Here is an 18,071-nt window from a genome sequence, read left to right on the forward strand (position 1 = left end):
ACATCCTGCAGCTTACTAATATTCTATATCAAGTTCCATGACAATCCACCCATCCAGTCTCAATTTTGACCTTGGGTTTGATTGTAGCGTTGACCTTTCGGCCCAAAAGTTAATCATCTCCTTCAGGAGTTATTTTGACAAACGAGCAAATGTAATGGGGTGGAAACATATAATCCCACTGGCGCAGGCAGGTAAACAAACAAATGAGACCGTACTGCTCCGTGTGAATGTCATGAAGCTTGGCTAGCTCTTGATAACCTCTTAACCTCTTGATACAGTTAAGGTTTAGGCTGTGTATATTCATTACATACCGTTCATATTTCCAAGATAAACCCAGTACTAGCTACAAGTCCGTCTGAGCCAATCCCTCGCTCACCACTCTCATGGTACATTTGTTGTGCTTTTAAATGTAAAAAGTAAAGTAATGATATCTGAAATTAATGTATGTAACCCATGTATTCAAGGCTTCATGGGTTGTGTAATTGATAGAAAATAAGTATTTTTTTGGGTGAACTACTCCTTTAAGAGTCCTGTATGTTCCCATTCTTAAATAATGGTAATAGATTCATAAACAAACCCATAGGGGGACAACCACCCATCTCTGTATCCATATGCTGTAACTACATTGATGTGAGGGTCACAATGCTGTACCTTGGGGACACGGAGTGCCTCTAATCATTCAGCAATCATCACGAACAAATTCCAGGACAGTGTCTTCCCCACATACAGTATCAACCAAACCAAGAAGGAGAAAAGTGGGAAGACACTTAAAAATGAAGTAAGGTTTAATATGTTTTTTATGCAAGAAAATGTAAGAAATTTACATAATGTTAGAACAAATATAAATGTTATTGGATCAAATAAATCAAACTTTATTTCTATAGCACATTTTCAACGACAAAGGTTGAACCGAAGTGCTGAACGAGAACAAATTATACCCTAACAGGCTAACAGAGCAGAAGAAAGAAAAACAAATAAAGCATGATCTCATCTAATTTGGTGCAGAGAGAATAGACAAGACTTAGCTGCATCTATCAACAACACTATCATGTGGATTATTGTTGGGTGCAACATGCGGTCATGTTTGTTCAATGGCGGAGGCATGGCATCAAACATCTTCAGAAAACCAACCAGGCTGAACAAGAACATAAATGCACCTGCTCTTTATTAGTTGAAATGCACACAAGGTAGACATGCACCGATTGTGAAATTCTGGGCCAATACGATACTTTAAAATAACAATTTGGACAATAGCCAATGCTGATCCATTACTTAGTTTATTTTGTTTTTGTCGTTATTTAGTCTCCCTTTTCCCAAGGGAAAAAAATAATCTTCATTATAAAAAGGCCCTTCATCACACTCTTTGAATGACCACAAATTCAATCATATACATTTATGAAACAACATTAATATAACCACCTTTCACATGAAATTTCTTTTTGTGAAAAATAACTGTCAAAAGCCTTTTTAGTCTGCTATACAACTACACCAAAACATCGGTCAATGTCATCTTATTTGCAGATAGGCCGATAGCAGTCAACAAGGCGAATATTAGCCGATAACGAAGTAAGGCTGATATAGCCATGCATCCCTAACAAACACACATGCACACGCACACATACACACATTACGTTATCAGAAGCCAGCTTTCCCCTTACACATCTCCTCTGTGGAGGGACTGGGAGTGTAGGATGGATCTGCTGATCTCTGAACTCTCACAGCCTCAAGTATGCCACCTGTGGAGAACAGACAGAAAAGGGGAGGTTGTTGAAATCGACATGCACACTTGTGGATATCTAGCAACGAGATTAATGCAAAAGTGTTGTTTTCACCTGCGTGTCGTGTGTCTGCAGCTAAACTCACAAAGTATTACACCAATCAGCATCATATTTCATGTGCACGCTGCCACTAGGCAAAGAAAATTCCCAAATATTATATCTTTCAAATCTGTCAATGTAACATGTCAACAACTACTGAATTCATAATCTCAGACCACCGTCTCCCTCCAGCCCAGGCTATGGGATACATGTGTTGTCCGAAAGGCTATGGAGTGGAACCAGCCAATCAGGCACATCTACTTCAAGCCAATTACAACTGAAATTCCAACAACGGTGTTGGCATAAAGTGCATTTAGAAATATCTGAGTAACAGTGATCAAAGCTTCTGAAGCAACAAATTAAATAATGGTTTGATCTTTATTTACACAATAATGCCGTTTGTTGTGCATGGGTGTGGAAGAATGCATGTTAAAAAACTAAATTGCTAAGCGCATTTTAGAGAAATACAGCGTCCAAGACCAATAATACAACATGACAGCTGGAGGACAGAGGAAGCGAGCAGGCATTTGAGTATAGGAACGTGGCTATCAGTCCAACCTGCTCAATTCCTAAGGACTCGCATCTAATCCCGACTTCCTCGCTCGGAGGCGGGACTAAGGCGCAAGTGGAGAACGCGAGTAGAGTATTGGAATTTAGCGAGAGAGAGAGAGAGTGACAGAGAGAGAGCGAGTGAGAGACATCTCTGCCACCAAAATGTGGAATGCCCTGACACCATCCATTAAAAGATGTGAAATACTGGTTTCTTTCAAATCTGGCCTGAAAAAACAAGGGGAGGTAAATGTAATTTCCCATCTCCTTTGTACATATAGTGTTTGTATTTGTTGATGACGGGTATTATTGTGTTAATTGTTTATGCTATGTTGATGCATTGAATACCACAATGGAAAGTCCCCAGGTCTGTTTTGTGTTATCCTTTTAGCCTTAAAGGGATAGTTCACCCCCAAAATGACTTTTTTTCTATCGATTAGTCACCCCATGGAGACTTGAATTCATGGATATTATTCTGTTTTTGTCGCATTCCTAAGCCAATAATTTGATAACCGGCAGTGGTTCCGGTAGGAGACATAAAGAGTCTCCTTTGTGTCTCCTACCGGAACCGCTGCCTACCAGTCCACTGGTCATCAAATTATTGGCTTAGGAATGCAACAAAAACAAAAAATCTCCATTCATTCAAGTCTCCATGGGGTGTGTAATCGATAGAAAAAAAGTCAATTTACGGGTGAACTATCCCTTTAATGTCTTACTGTACAACGTGCCATTTACATTTCTGACTAATGAAGTATTCAATCAATCAACAACATACACGAATGTAATGTAGCACTATCGACAATTCGTCAGAGAAAGAGAGAGGGAGATGGAGAGGCGCTGATCAGTTAAGCCCTATGACTGATTTACACCAAAATGCACCTGTAAGTTGTGGTATTTCAAAAGTTACGTTGCCACTGTTCCTACGGTGGCAATTAGTCAGTTATCACTGATCACATAAACCTTACAGAGATTTGCGCTCCACTGAGCACACCTTTGTAGTTTAGTTTTGTTGTGCGCTGCACACTGAGGTTTTCTCTAACTAAAAGCTGAGACGTCTGTTGGCTAAATAAAGCAGCACATTAACAGCTATTACCATCTTCAAACAAAAAGACACAGATGGCAGTGATTTAATCAACTTCATAACAACATGTATTCACATAAACACAACACACAAAAAAATCCCTCAAATTAACTCCCACTTCATTCTCATTCTCTCTCATCTGCTATTCCTGAGTGTTTGCCTGCTGCAGGGTCATAACACAGTGCTGGGTGTGCTCCTGTGAGAGCTCTATATTGGTATGATGGATGAGGGCATTTGCCACACTCAAGGCCCCGTCTACTCTGCCTCCATGCCAATGTCTGCTCTACGCTCCGGTGCATCAACAGTAATTCATACAAATGATAAACAGCGACCAAGAGGTGAAGCTCTGCAAAAGACCTACAAAGAACAAGGAAGGCACAACATCAGAAGGAATAAGTTCTGTTCAGCTTATGCCACAGTGAAATGCCAACTGCAACGTCATGGGGATACGATTCCGTCCGCTCCTAGTCGCTCCCCATCTATATAAAATGATAACCCTTTAGTCATAGAAGGAATATACAAAACAGGGGCTTATCTCGCAAAAATGTACTGATACAAGATCAGGAGATGGGTATGGGAAGCCAGAGGCTCTATAGACCTTTCCCACAAACAGTCATTCTTTGATGCTCACAGCAAGGCATTCTGTTATCACAGCACTCAAAACTTGGCAACGTGGCAGGGGAATATTTCCCGACTTGAAGAGTGAGAGAGCGAGAACGAGAACTAGACAGAGAGGGAGGGAGGGAAAGAGAAAGATTGACATTAAGTGAGAAAAAAAAGCATAACGTGTGAGCACAGAAACGTGGAAGAGATTCTAAACTCAACCCAGCTGCACAGAATAGTAACTGAAAAGCTGCCCTGTGAGGAAATCAAGTCAAACAGAATTTCTGAGTCATTACGGTATTAAGGTAGTGGAAGATTTCAGAAGGCCAAGGAGATTGTCCCAGCAAAGTGAACATGACCATTGACCCACATAATGATGTGGAGTCTGGGCCCAATCCTCCAATCTTCAGATCATCCTGGGTGTGAGAGAGCATTACGTTAACACCGAAGGGAAAAGAGGGCCCACTATTAAATCCAATTGCTTCTGGGTTTGTGATTCCATGGGATGACTCAAGCATGTCATTAAATCCTGCAGTCATTGAGTGCTATTGACCTGAACCATGATTGATGTTTGTTTGTTGAAGGTTTGTGCACCTACAGTGTATGACCAACAACAACATACAGGTAGCACTGCCTTGCCTTACCATATCGCAGCGATTTTATTTGGGTCAGTTACATCGTGGAATCCTCAGTGCTAATTTAATTAGATTTTTAAATGTACACTTTGAGAGTTAAATCAATGTGCAAGAAATACACCAGTAATGTTCGGTGCGGAACTGACATGGGAATTGTGATCCTCAAGTCTTCTTCCCATCAATGTCGATGTAAACACTGATACGTCCCCCGTGTCACACCACCAACGCTTGCGATGCATTCCCGTCCCTGTGCATCCGTTGGGCCACGTCTAATGAATCCAGACGTGTTTCCTGGGGGGGAGGAGTAATTTATTTCAACGATGTTCAGCGGCTCCAAGTGTGACGTCTTGTGGACTGAAGGAATGTATCGATCAAATTCGTCCTCAGTTTTAGCTGCCGGGTCTATTTCGGGCCACGTCTATCTACTTTCATGGCTTTTCTGTGGGTGGGGGAGATTAATGAGGGTGGGGTGGAGGGTACAGTCTTCCCTCTGTTGCCAGAGTGACACTTCTGAGTTGGGACTACTTTACACCCCATTACCCTGCCCTCCCATTAAGGACGGAGGGCAGACCACAACCGACCGGACAAAAGGTTATTACACACCAGGGGCGACGCAAATAAACGATACGAAAAAGCGACGCAAACTTTTATTTTGGTGATGCCTCTATACGTACAGGTTGATGATTTATTTGAGCTGAAAAATTGACCCCGTTTCGAAACATAAGGACGTCTCTTAATCGCCTCGTAATAGTCGCGCTCGCCGCTCAGTGTGCATGCACTCATAACACAAACAGCAGTTTAAATGAATGCAAATTAATCGCAAGAAATAAACGCTCCCGGTGTGCAAGACAGTACATTCCATATACAGTGTAATAACAGGCTGGTTTAGGCTGCAGGATTTCATCTAGTTAAGAGGGACTCAAGCAAAGACATGCACACACCATCACATTAAACCCCACTCTCATACACACCCATGTGCAACACACACTTTGTTTCCCTGGTGAGAGACAAACACACTTGACTTCATTGCCACTTTGTCTCCTTATCTCCCTCTCCTTCTCTCATATCATAGACCCAGTGCTTCAGATCCATATCAGCCTCCCACACTGCTATCCTGTTTAAAGTCTCCTCCATGCCCAGCGTGTTGGAAGTGATTTGACCAGCGGAGGAAAACCCAGACTCTCCGAGACCATCTCCGGTAACTGGAGATGGCTCTGTGATCACATTACCCCATGTCCTCCTCTTGTCTGCAGCAGAGAAGGCTACTCTTGAGGAAGTAGGAAGTGTTTGAGTGGGTCAATTTATCACACTCATTTCACCAATGTCGTTGTCCAGACAGACACCAAAACCGTCTTCCATTTCAGTACATCGTACTAGCTTCTCCCATTGTCGTGTGGCTATACCCAGAACATCGAAGGCAATACAATCCCCAATATAAGGACTTGCTCATGGGTTCTAGCCACAGGGTTTTGATATCAGAGGAGCCAGGCGGCAGTCGGGAGTGTATCGGTCTGCAGTGAGACAGGGCCTGTGGAATTTAATTAGTTTACCATCCTAGAGGCTTGTGGTACAGCAGGTGAAGGGAAACACTAGTAAGCATTTTAAGCATTGGCCTGCAGCGCGCCGTGCGCAGTACCTTCATAATCACACAACAACAACAGAATGACATTCTTATACAAGTCTTCCATCCGAAAACCTTTACTCGCTTTAAAAGGGGAGTTATAGATTCCAATTATGTAACTTAGATTGGATAGATCGGCTTCCATTAACGGTTAGATCAGCTTCTATTAATGGTTACGCGTAAAAATAATAACTGCTCCTAATGTCCAAGTCTCTGGCCCGCTCAAATGCTCTCTAATGAGAGCCACAGTCCGTCCATAAGCTAGTTCAACAGACCAAATAATTGGAGCTCCACCTGACAGCTGCTGTGAGAAAAAAAAAGAAATTGCTTACTGCACAGCTTTAATGTCACTTGGAAGAGAAGAAAGTGCCAGAAGTCACTTCCTTAACTTTCTGCACAGCAAGTAGCAGATGTGGTGGTAATTACTCTGTAACCGTGGAAGAATAGAGTTGTCAGCAGAGTTAACACTGTTTATTTTTCTAGTCAAAACCGTTGTATGGTAGCTCTGGCTAAGTTTAATACTTTTTTTTCTCAATTTTTTTGTTATTGCAATTACCGATTGCAGAAAAGGTGGAGGTGGAGGGGGACCTGAAAATATGACAGTAATCAAGACTATATGCACAGGAGGCTCTGAATCGCGTAATTAATTGAAGAGGAATAATAACACTGAACCACTGGAGAGTTAGGGAAAACATGTACAACAATAATGAGCTCTAACCACCCAGGGTCCCTGCTGTGGAGCCAATAGGAACTTTCCAAAACTCAAGACAGAATAAACTTATCTAGTAGGCTCTTTCAGATCACATTACATACTTTATCCATTGGTTGTCTCACCTTGAACTCCTTCATGCGACGCAATGATGTCGGAAGAGAAGAGTTGCTGTCATCCATCAATTGTTGTAGCTCTTCACATGTCTTCAGTGGCAGGACCAGAGGATGGCCAATGGCACTGACTTCCCAACTGGTTAAAATTCTGAAAACGCACAAGTTTATTTGTTTATTTATACGCATCCCCCCGAGCTTCCGCCCAAATGACAGCTAGTCTTCCTGGGGTCCAAGACAATAACAACAATAGAAAACATTACAATCTCAGAGTCAGTGTATCACACACACAAAAATACTAAAAAAGCATCTTACAAAAATCAATTATCACATAAGAAAAAACTATTACAACCAATTTAAAATCTAAAGTAGCACAGCCAATCTGGTACAGAATGTAAGTTAAGATACTATTGTATATGTTGAGTGTACAGTACAAGCCCAAGACTTATTTACAGCATTACAAGAGTATGAAACAGCCAATAGTGCTCAGTTGACGCATAGAAGAGGATTATAAATTCAAGGCAGAAACAATAAATACCATTTTAATTATGTTCTTTTAATCCATCAGTAGATGCATAAAACAGGATGGACGGCTTGTGTGAGCCGGTGCATGCATGTGTGTGAGCAAGACAGGAAAGAGGGGATCGTGGAGAAGAAAGAGATTTAGAAGGAAAGATCGATGCCCTGTCTGTGCGTGAATGGCGCTGATCCAGTTTCTCTGGGGATGACATTTAGCCATCTGTGTGCCATTCCTTGGAGGAGCACACAACCCTTCTGGAAGTGACAGATAACGGTCTATCACTCTCTCAGCCTATGCCCACCATGGCTGACTGCAACATGGTAACACGATGGAAACGCATACATCATACAACAGTGGTAAACATACGACAAAGTCACCCTGTAGATGATTACCTACCAACTGGCATACCAGCTGGCAAAATAGACAGTAATTTGGGATTGTGGGAACTAGTCCAGTGGGTTTTTCTGCCTTTATTGATAGATGAACAGTAGACTGGCAGATATTGGGGAGAGAGGGGGTGGGTGACATGCAGAAAAGTTCATCAGGATCGGGACTCAAACCCGCGACACGCGGTGCCCAGACGGCTACGCCAGCCCAGTAGGTTTCTTTAACAGGCAAGACCTTAAAAGGTAAGACCTTATCTAAAATGTTTCTATTCCGTTTCTGTACCAGGTTAAGCAACACAGGCAGTCAGACTCCCATACCTGTGACACATAACGTTATCATATGTGTTGGTGCTGAAATGGTGATAGCGTCTTTAAATCAAGGCGTAATTGAATAATTTGACAGTGGTTACAACCTGGATTAACCTGGCTCATTGATTCTCCGGTTAATTATAGGAGGCAAACTCAACAGTGCCTCTGCAACAAACGGTCTGCAGGTGCAGTCAAGTGTGCCCCGATTGTGACAGCCACGATCCAAGGCATCCAGCTCCCTTCGCGTCACATTAGAATCCAAAAGGTCAAAGATGAGTGATTAGGTGGTGTGGGAAAGTTACACAGGGGAAATGGCAGCTGGACGTAACGTTTCCTGTCATTAGAGTCGTGTCGCTTGCTGAAAATGTATGGTTTTGAAGTGAAAAAACGTTTAAGAGCCGACAAGCAAACAACCTCAGCCCTGATTGATTTGACGAAATATGTAACATATATGTCCAGAAAATCCTCCTGTGTGCTGGAACAAGCACTTTGTCCTCTGCTTCAAATTGCTTCTTAATGGAGCCTTACCTTACCTTCATCTCCTCCTCCACCCAAGTGAAAATAACTGTGTATTTTAGACGATTTACTTCCACCTGGCAAAGTGAAAGTAGCCATGACTTTTAACACAATGGACTGCCAGAGCCACATGCTGTAGAGCAGTGATGTCAGAATCAGAAACAATGGATGACTTAAGTTTACTTCATATCTCCTGCTGCAAAACTTGAAACAATGAAATCATAAAATATAAAAAATATATGCCTGCAAATCCATTTTCGGTGTTTAACGAGTACTCATTTAATCCAGTACACGTTTGCAATTGCAACCCTTTCCATCTATGTCAATCACCTGACTTGTCAGAACAGTAGAGGCAAAACTAAACTTTTATCTCTCTCTTTCTCCCTACTCAGTTTTTCTGGATCTGGGTAAAGAGGAGGTGGAATAGATGCAGAGTGCTGATTCCAATGAAAATAAGGAGGATGGAAGATTCCGCCGGTGGGGTGCATGAAGAGATGCCCGCCCGCCCACCCACCCACCCGCCCGCCCACCCACCCACCCACCCACACACCCACACACCCACACACACACACACACACACACACACACACACACACACACACCTTTCAGAACAAATCCTGCAGTGCATTGAACGGACAGTGTTAAATCTAATCTGTTCTGACAACTTGGAGTTGCCTTTGATTGTGGGCTAATTTGCAAAATAACAGACACTTACGTTTAAATACACAATCGTAGTGCGAAATGCTAAGTTTGATCTTATATAAACAAAGTATAGACTTTCATGTTCCCTTCCTCGCTGTGAGCCGTGAGACAGGTGGTTGCTTAGTGGTTTGTGAAGGAAAGATGAAAGGACAAGATTAAGGACAGGGAAGAGACATGGATTGAGGGGGGATGGGGGTGGGACGGGCTGTAGGAAGTGGCCTTACTCTCTCTGCATGAGGTCTTGATCAGAGCAAGCTATGTAGAGGACCTTCTGGGCCCTGGCGGCTCTGCATGATGGAATGCCCGGCCAATGCTGTTGGCCGGGCTCATCGGGCTCATCGGGTTCATCCTCGCTGACAGCCTGTCTCTCTGGAATGGACGCTGTGATGGAGTCGCTGTTCAACAGCCAGAGCTGAGGAAGCGGACAAGTCATTTAACACAGACGGGTGTCATGTGTGCACCTGAGCGGTCAAAGTCACATTCAGTGGCACGCACGTCAATACAGTCTTTTCTTACATTCAAACCTTCACCGACATAATGATACAGCATTTACTTACTCTTATGCTGCGTTCACTCACTGGCAGCTACAAAAGACACAAAGATACAAAGCAACGCAGCATCTGTATCTGTCGCTGCGTCGCTGTTGAAGTGTTGATCAACAACGTCAGACGAGCGAGAAAAATATAAAAAGGGAAGAAAAATGTGTAATTCGTTTTAATTACAAGCAGGAATTGTGTGAGTGAGAAGGTGAGTGGAAATGGTTAAACAACACTTTGTCGTTTTGTAGCTTTGTAGCTGCAGTTGAAACCAGCTCAACTCTGAGCTTTGTAGATTTTGTAGCACCTACAAACGTCAGGTGTCGCTTTGTATCTTCATGTCGCTGCAGGCTTCTATTGAAAACAAATGGTAGCCTGTGGCTTTGTAGCTGCCCGTCTGAACACAGCATCAACATTATGTAAAGCCCTCTACCATGTTGGTTTGTTCTTACCAGTAAAAAGGCCTTTTCATCAGGTGTCTGGATAGAGTAGCGGAAGGAGCTTAAAGTACTGGACAACGCCAGCAGCCTGGCTGCTATCGTCTGTTCCAGGAAACGAGATCTATGAAAGTGGAGGACAACGGACAAATAAAAAAATGCATTTAAGCTGCACATGCACAAGCTGCACATTCCTCTGTTTTCATACCAGATGGCATGCCAACATGGAGACTCATCTTCATCCAGTCATAAAGAAATCTCAGGGAAGCACTAACAGTAAAACATAGTCCTGGCTTTTCTTGTCACAAGTCCATCCAAGATAATGTGATGCGAAAAAAAATAATTTCCATATCCAAATATTAGATAAAACTCACCTGAGTAGGGAAATGTCAGGTTCGTAGTCTCCAACACTAGGCTCCACCACTACCTCTGTGATGTACAGTTTCAGGGTTTCTAATGTTTAAAAGAGAGGTCAAATATTACGAAAAATTGTTGATTAATATGTATTACTCAAAGTCCATGTGCAGATGAGCTGACAGGTAAAAATCCAAAACACTCACTCTCTGTGTGTGTGTGTGTATGTGTATGTGTATGTGTATGTGTATGTGTGTGTGTGTGTGTGTGTGTGCGCGTGCGCGTGTGCGTGTGCGTGTGCGTGTGCGTGTGCGTGTGTGTGTGTGTGAGTGAGTGAGTGAGTGAGTGAGTGAGAACAAGAGCTAACCTGACGCAACAGCTTCTCCAAGCACTGATAAGCAGCTCTTACAGGAAACGACCATTAGTCTGTGGCATGGCTTCTGAACACAGGCACGACCCCAAGAACAAACAAAAAAAACATGAAAAAATAACATGAATCCACAACAGATTGGGAGGAGGCAGAGGAGAAGACAAAGAGAGAGAGAGAGCGAAATAGACAGATGGCCTAGAAATCTATTTCCACATTTTGGTCTCATTCTGCCTATTTTTTTAGTCATACCAACAACATTATGCACAAAGAGAGTGAGTGATAGAAGACAATCCAATCCACATAGACCAGTGGTTCCCAAACGTTTTAGTTCGAGACCCAAAAGAGAAATAGTCTCCCCGTGACCCAAACTAGTGAAAATAGCAGATCTACAAGCTCACAATGCGTATTTTCACTACTTATTAAACATTTGTTTTCCAGACACACAGATACGGACACCATGTGATGCGAGATAAAGATTTGTGCATGTATGTTATTATTTATTATGTACTGTTATCTTTGGAAATTCGGGTACAATTTCAGAATTCCGATTTCCCTGACCTGAGCACAAATGACATAGCAACAAAAACATTGCTTTTAAACTGGATCGGTAATTGTGCAAAATTAGGTTGTTTGTTTTTCTATTGTTTGTTTGTGAAAAAAACTAAAACAAAAAGAAACACTGACGCCAGCAGGAAACTTGAAAGCAATTTCTGGACGTCCCAAATGTTCTACAGTAGTTGTGAAAATAATGAGTTCTGATTTGTCTTGATTACAGCAATAAGCTCTGACACGAGCACATTTGTTCCAAGCCGCCTAATTTATACTTGCTCGCGCATCCTGTCGCACTCCGAAATTAGCGAATCTACAAGCTCACAATGCGACACATTGTAAGCTTGTAGATCTACTATTTTGGTAGTAGACACAGGCATGCAACTAGCTCGATCAGGATGCAATCAGGCTTTAAAAAAAGGGTCTCTCACCTTTGGATCCTGGCTGCCTTCTGTGCCGACAGGGCCTCGTTCCTGGGTGAGAGTCTCTTCACAGCCACCGTCTCTGGCTAGAAGGATGAAGGTGTCACCTACTAAACAGTCCTCCGGACGGGGCAGCAACTTCTTGTTGTTAGCAAATGGGTCTGGGTGACAGCACCAGTCATCTACAATGGCATTCCAGTTGCCATTAGGAAGAGGGAGCACTCGCTTAAACACCCTTAGCAGTGGAAGGGAATTAAATAACAAGTTATTCATAAGGCAACAGCCAATATTTGCTTCCATCTATTATAATACTCTGGGTATTTTGGCAAAGTACAGTTGTGTTCATTGGGCTGTAACGAGTACCTCTCACCAATACAATCTAAGCCCCTCCAGGTTCAAAGAAGCTGACTGACTCATTTCACCAAATGAATGAGAACGGAGACCATTGCATTTATTAGTTTGGAACTGTTTCATGGAAGAGCAATATCACGATTGTCCTGAATATTACTTAGCTTTTGTTTCCTATGGTCAGCTTTTATGTTTCTGAGAAACAACCCTCAAACAACATTAACATAAGGTTGACTTGTCCTGTGCTTAATAATAGACATTCTGACTGTTTCACAAACTGTAATGCACTTACACTTTTAAACTTTAATGTCCTAAGTACTCCATGAGACACTATTTCCTCCAATCTCAAACATTTTCCAATCAGCTTTCAATTTTATACACAATTCCATAACACTAAAATGGAGATTCTTGCTTCTGGGAGAAATACAATCTAAAGATGGCAGTCATGAGAACAATAAACTGACTGGCCCATACAAAATAATTGTCATTTTTTATGGATAGTATAAGCTTTTAATTCACGATCATTGATCAACACAATATAACTCCTGCCTCAGTTGAACCCAGTGGTTTCCCAGCACCATCCCAACTACATGACATCAGTCAGAGATGTTGTGCTTAATTTATGAAGTCATAAATAAACCTGTTTCCCATCAACCTCAGCCTCACCTGTCTTCAAGTAGTCTGGTCTTGCAGCCCTGGCAATAGAAACAATAACTCTCCTTCACCCGCAGTCTCTCTATCACATCCGCTGAAGCCTCTGAGGAAAACACAAACAAATAAACAAGCCAAAGTCAGTGACAGGGTGTTAAGCTTATACTAGAGCACCAAGTCGATGAAATACTGGATAGGGAAGGCAGCTTGGGCAGCAACCACGCAATCAATCCCCGTTTGATTGGGTTTGTCAATGAAAACTCCCCCGGATGTCCGTGCCAAAGTTGGTGGGAGCGATTGTAAAGGACCAACTTCACAACATAAAACAAGTCTGGCAGCACAGGGATGAAGGCATGGACCGGTTGAGATTCTGACCTTTCCACTGGACAGAATAATGAGTAAACCATTGTTCCTGTATCATCCTCAGTGGAGTGTACTTCACATGTATTTCATAATGAGCTCAACATAAATTAAATAGAGAATTGTCATCACTGACCATAGCCAACCAGCAGCAATGGGGGAGGAGAAAACTCAAAACTAATTTTCTAAATATTACTGTTCACTGTGTCACGGAATGTAGTAAAATCTTTAGGCGAAAATGTAGTTGTTTAAACCTCAAATCTGTGGTCAATTTATTTATGAGAGCCCACTGGAAAATAGTCACATTTTGAGGCTAGCCTCATTTTCAGAGATGTGGGGGAAAACATATTTTAGTTAACTGAAATAAAAAATACATAAAAAAAAGACAAATATATTAACTGAAACTGTTCTTTGTGTTTACTAAGCTAACTAAAACAAACAACATAAGCCTAGTGTTTTGGGTGGATATGAAATCTATATTCAAATTTTTGTCTCCGCCAGGCCGGACGGACGAAAGCCGGAGACCATGTTTTTCGCTGCTGACCGTCTGTCCGTGTGTCTGTGAAGTGTAACAGCTAATCTCAGACACCGTCAAACCGATCGGCGTGAAACTTTGCACGCACACTCTGAACCTCTGCCCCTCATGGTGGCGCTAAAACAGGGCCCTTCCACGCTTTGGCCTATAACTCTTGAACCGTAGGTATACAGTCAACCCCCCCCCCCCCCACCTCCTTGGATCATGAGGCAACTCCCCAAATAGGCCACACTCATTTCCAACTGTCAAAAGCTGATATGTAAGACTACTCCTACATATCAGCAAATCAGTACATATTATCTCTGTGGTCACAGGATCAAGACGCATCTGTCAGATTCTTCAGATTCCATTCCGATTTACTACGATTGGCTAAAAAAGTTTGAGGAGGGGCCGTTTTGCACAAAATGCCACAAATCATAAACACAGTGCACTGCACACTTTCAGTAGGCCAAGGAAGAACCTCCACCCCACATTTTTCAAATCGTCCTTATGGTGGCCCAGCCCACTTAAAATGTTGGCCTATAACTCTTGAACCGTAGGTCGTACAATACATTTTTGCTCCTGGATTCCTTGGATCATGATGTATTTTTCCAAACGTTTTCGGGTATGACAAATACCCTATATTACAGTGAAAAAACAAAACCAATACTAAAATGTATAAAAACTAAACTAAGCCTATTAATAGTCAAAATAAATAACTAAACTAGCAAAACCCGCCTCAAAAACGAATACAAATTTAACTAAAATGTTAAACTAAAACTAAAACTGATGTGAGGTCCTGCTGTTTTGAATGAAACATGCACAGCTAATTAGAGCAGAATGTTCTCCCCAAGTTAACTTCAGGAGTACCTTCTCCCCAAGGATGTAAGTCTGTTCTTTGCATTCTTGGTATTGAGAAACAGTGAGTCAGATGAGTGGGAAGAGGAGACTCCAGAGGACAGAAGCCCTCATTCAATGTCTCAGATGACCATAAAAGGGATGTCAATAAACCTGAAGGGAGAGCAATCTCAAAATAGTTACAAATAGACTTTGTACTTTATAGCACAAAGGACTGTAAAGATGGCAAAGAATAAATGTGTGTGAATGTGTTCGATTATATATATATAGCAACATATGTTTTTCAGAAAACTCTTTGGATTTAGAACAGTGGTTCTCAAAAATGGCAGATATACAAGCTCACCGCCCATCACTTCGTGCCGTGCTGCGAGCTTGTATTTTTTACATTTATTTGAAAAATCTTGAAAGTGTTTGAAAATGTTTGAATAATTTTTCATTTTTAAACACAAATCTTCTCTTCTGAGGGTCCCTGGCACAAAACATTTTTTCAGATGGGGGTCTGCGGTCAAATACATATTCATTTGGGGGTCCTTGGTACAAAAAAGAACCACTGATTTAGAAGGCATTGGTAGAATCGGGCCTCCTCAGGTCTTAATCAGGTTAAGATATTACCTTCATCTGAGAGTTGGTGGTCGATGTTGATGCGCAGTCTAAAGTGCATCTCCTCCCTGGAAGACTCCCCTCCGGCTGTCTGGATGCTGGACTCCGGCTCATAGCTGACTCCTGCTGGCACCTCAAAGCGTACCGAGGCTCTAGGAGTCAGGACGAGGAGGGAACAATCTCCCGCTGTCACACGCACCTCAGGAGGGTCACCAGCCACGTCTTTCCTGGAAGACAGGGCGCACACACACACAAAATGTGGATCACCTTCAAAACAGGCCTGAAAATCCACCTTTCAGGAGGCCAAAGGGGAGGTAAACTCATTTCTCCCATAGAAAGGTGATGGCATTCACTGCCTACACCCCCCCCCCTCTTTTCTACTCTGTACATATTGTATAGTGTTTTATATTTGTTGATGATATATTATTTTGGTGTTATTTCTTATGCTATGTTGATGAATTGAATACATTGGAAGTTGGAACACAATGAAAACAAGTCCCCATGACTTTTTTGTGTCATCCTTTTAGCCCAAATGTATGCTGTTTGCATTTCTGTCTAATAAAGTAACACACACGCACACACACACACACACACACACACACACACACACACACACACACACACACACACACACACACACACACACACACACACACACACACACACACACACACACACACACACACACACACACACACACACACACACACACACACACACACACACACACCTCTAAATCCCGAATCTCACATATCGAAAATTAAAATGTTCAATGTCTCATAAATCAATAAATGGTAGACATGTTGGGACTGTAGTGCAAAAACATCTAGTGGTCATGTTCTATTTCCTCGACAATCAAAAACTAAACAGCTTTAAAAAAAAGAATCAGATGAAATAAGAAATAATAGCAACACCACCACCTGCTGGTGCTCCAGCTTTACTACCACCACTTTCAGTGATGGGTCTCTATGCACTGACTGTCTTTGTCTTCATATAATAATTCTTTCTCAGAACTCTAATTCTAAATAAGAACTCCAGATTTTGTTTTAATATAAGTCTTTGCAATGTATATAAAAAAATACTCTCATCTGTTTTTTATTTATGTATTATTATTTTTTACTTCCAGTTCCATCAGAACTGCTGTTAGCTTAGCTTAGCCTACAATGTTTGGCAAAATACTAGCCATGGATCCAGGACGGACCGTCATGGATGAACTTCAACAAAATGTTTGCACTTTCTCCCTTTTTGGTCCGTACATCTACATTAAAGTTCAGATTTCAAATATAAAGTGCTTACAGTATGGCAATGGATGTGACAATTATGTACGGGCCCTCATAAGTACCCTTAGTTTCCGTATTGTTCAATAAAAATAAATGTAATCCGATCGATGGCCATTTTCTCAGAGTTATTATGTACCGGAGTGCAATACACCACCCAACCGATGGGGTCGCATAGTTGAAAGCATACATAGAAAATACGGAGAAAATGACCACCGATCGGTTTAAAAGGCTTTTCATTGAACAATACGGAAGATACGGGTACTTCTGAGGGTCCGTACATAATTGTAACATCCATGGCCATGGGGTAAGCACTTTATATTTGAAATCTGAACGTTTATGTAGATGTACGGACCAAACAGGGAGAAAGTGCAAACACTATGTTGAAGTTCATCCATGACTGTCATATACTATATGACAGTCATGTATCAGGGCTAAGCTTAGCTTAGGCTATACAATGTTTGGAAAAATACAAGAGAATAACGTTGCAAGTTTTCAAAACATAATGAACTTACCCCACAATGAGAAGACCGCTTTGTAGTCGTTTCCTAAGCTCTAGGAAAAAGCCAACTGTTGTAGCTTTGGCTGACATGATTGTCCAAGAGGTTTCACTGATTGAACATCAATAGAAGACACGTGTAGTCTGAATGAAACACCACCAAAATAATAACTGTTTACTAACACGACGCGGGGTAGCTATAGTTTGGATACACATACATTTATTCCATCCAGATAGAATAACTTAAAATACAACTCAAATGTAATGTAATTTATCTAATTCTAAACCTATTCATATAGACGGCTCATGAGGTCGGAACCTAGTGTATTCGCAGCAACAGTAGGCGGACGATTGAAGGGAACGTGCAGCAAATCTGCAATGCAGCCTGGGAGCTGTGCCGGAAAAAAGAACTGATTTACAAGCTAACAACGCGTCGCGATCACTGTCTATAGCATGCGCTGTGAGCTTGTAAATCTGCTCTTTTGGGGGCGCTTGGGTCACGGAGTGTAAACATCCCATGGTTTGGAAGGACGGTTGACTTTGATGTCACATCATACATCAAACAGCATATGCTGTTAAGTGCAAGCCAAATTTAAGTTGAATGATTTTAGAATATAGAATTTTAAAGTATTAAGTGCTTGGTGTGTGAGCTTTTGAAGAGGTACAGGAGCTAAACAATGTTAATGTATTATTCCAAATTGTTCTTAACGTGGCCAATCTAAAAAAAAAGAAAAC

At 41.8% G+C, this 18,071-nt stretch overlaps 1 protein-coding gene across 1 annotated transcript; it reads right to left on the reverse strand.

The window, feature by feature from the left end:
• Positions 1-762: 762 nt before the first annotated feature.
• Positions 763-17,670, reverse strand: ube3d (ubiquitin protein ligase E3D). Its single transcript, XM_080427100.1, has 10 exons — positions 17,353-17,670; positions 15,573-15,787; positions 13,244-13,334; positions 12,239-12,464; positions 11,256-11,328; positions 10,909-10,987; positions 10,550-10,658; positions 9,786-9,973; positions 7,141-7,279; positions 763-1,736 (listed from the first exon to the last, which is right to left on the reverse strand). The coding sequence occupies exons 1-10, from the start codon at positions 17,427-17,429 to the stop codon at positions 1,716-1,718; spliced, it is 1,218 nt and encodes a 405-aa protein (XP_080283226.1). The 5' UTR covers positions 17,430-17,670; the 3' UTR covers positions 763-1,715.
• Positions 17,671-18,071: the final 401 nt, after the last annotated feature.

This window comes from Gymnoscopelus braueri, assembly GCF_963280865.1.
Source record: "Gymnoscopelus braueri genome assembly, chromosome: 4".
Taxonomy (NCBI): domain Eukaryota; kingdom Metazoa; phylum Chordata; class Actinopteri; order Myctophiformes; family Myctophidae; genus Gymnoscopelus; species Gymnoscopelus braueri.

Excerpts from the sequence above, each read along its gene's own strand:
- ube3d (XM_080427100.1), bottom strand. The coding sequence starts at position 17,429 with ATGTCAGCCAAAGCTACAACAGTTGGCTTTTTCCTAGAGCTTAGGAAA. Across the intron at positions 13,335-15,572 it reads CCACCAACTCTCAGATGAAG|AGGCTTCAGCGGATGTGATA; the intron begins GTAATATCTTAA and ends TGTTTTCCTCAG. Across the intron at positions 10,988-11,255 it reads TGGAGAAGCTGTTGCGTCAG|AAACCCTGAAACTGTACATC; the intron begins GTTAGCTCTTGT and ends TTTAAACATTAG.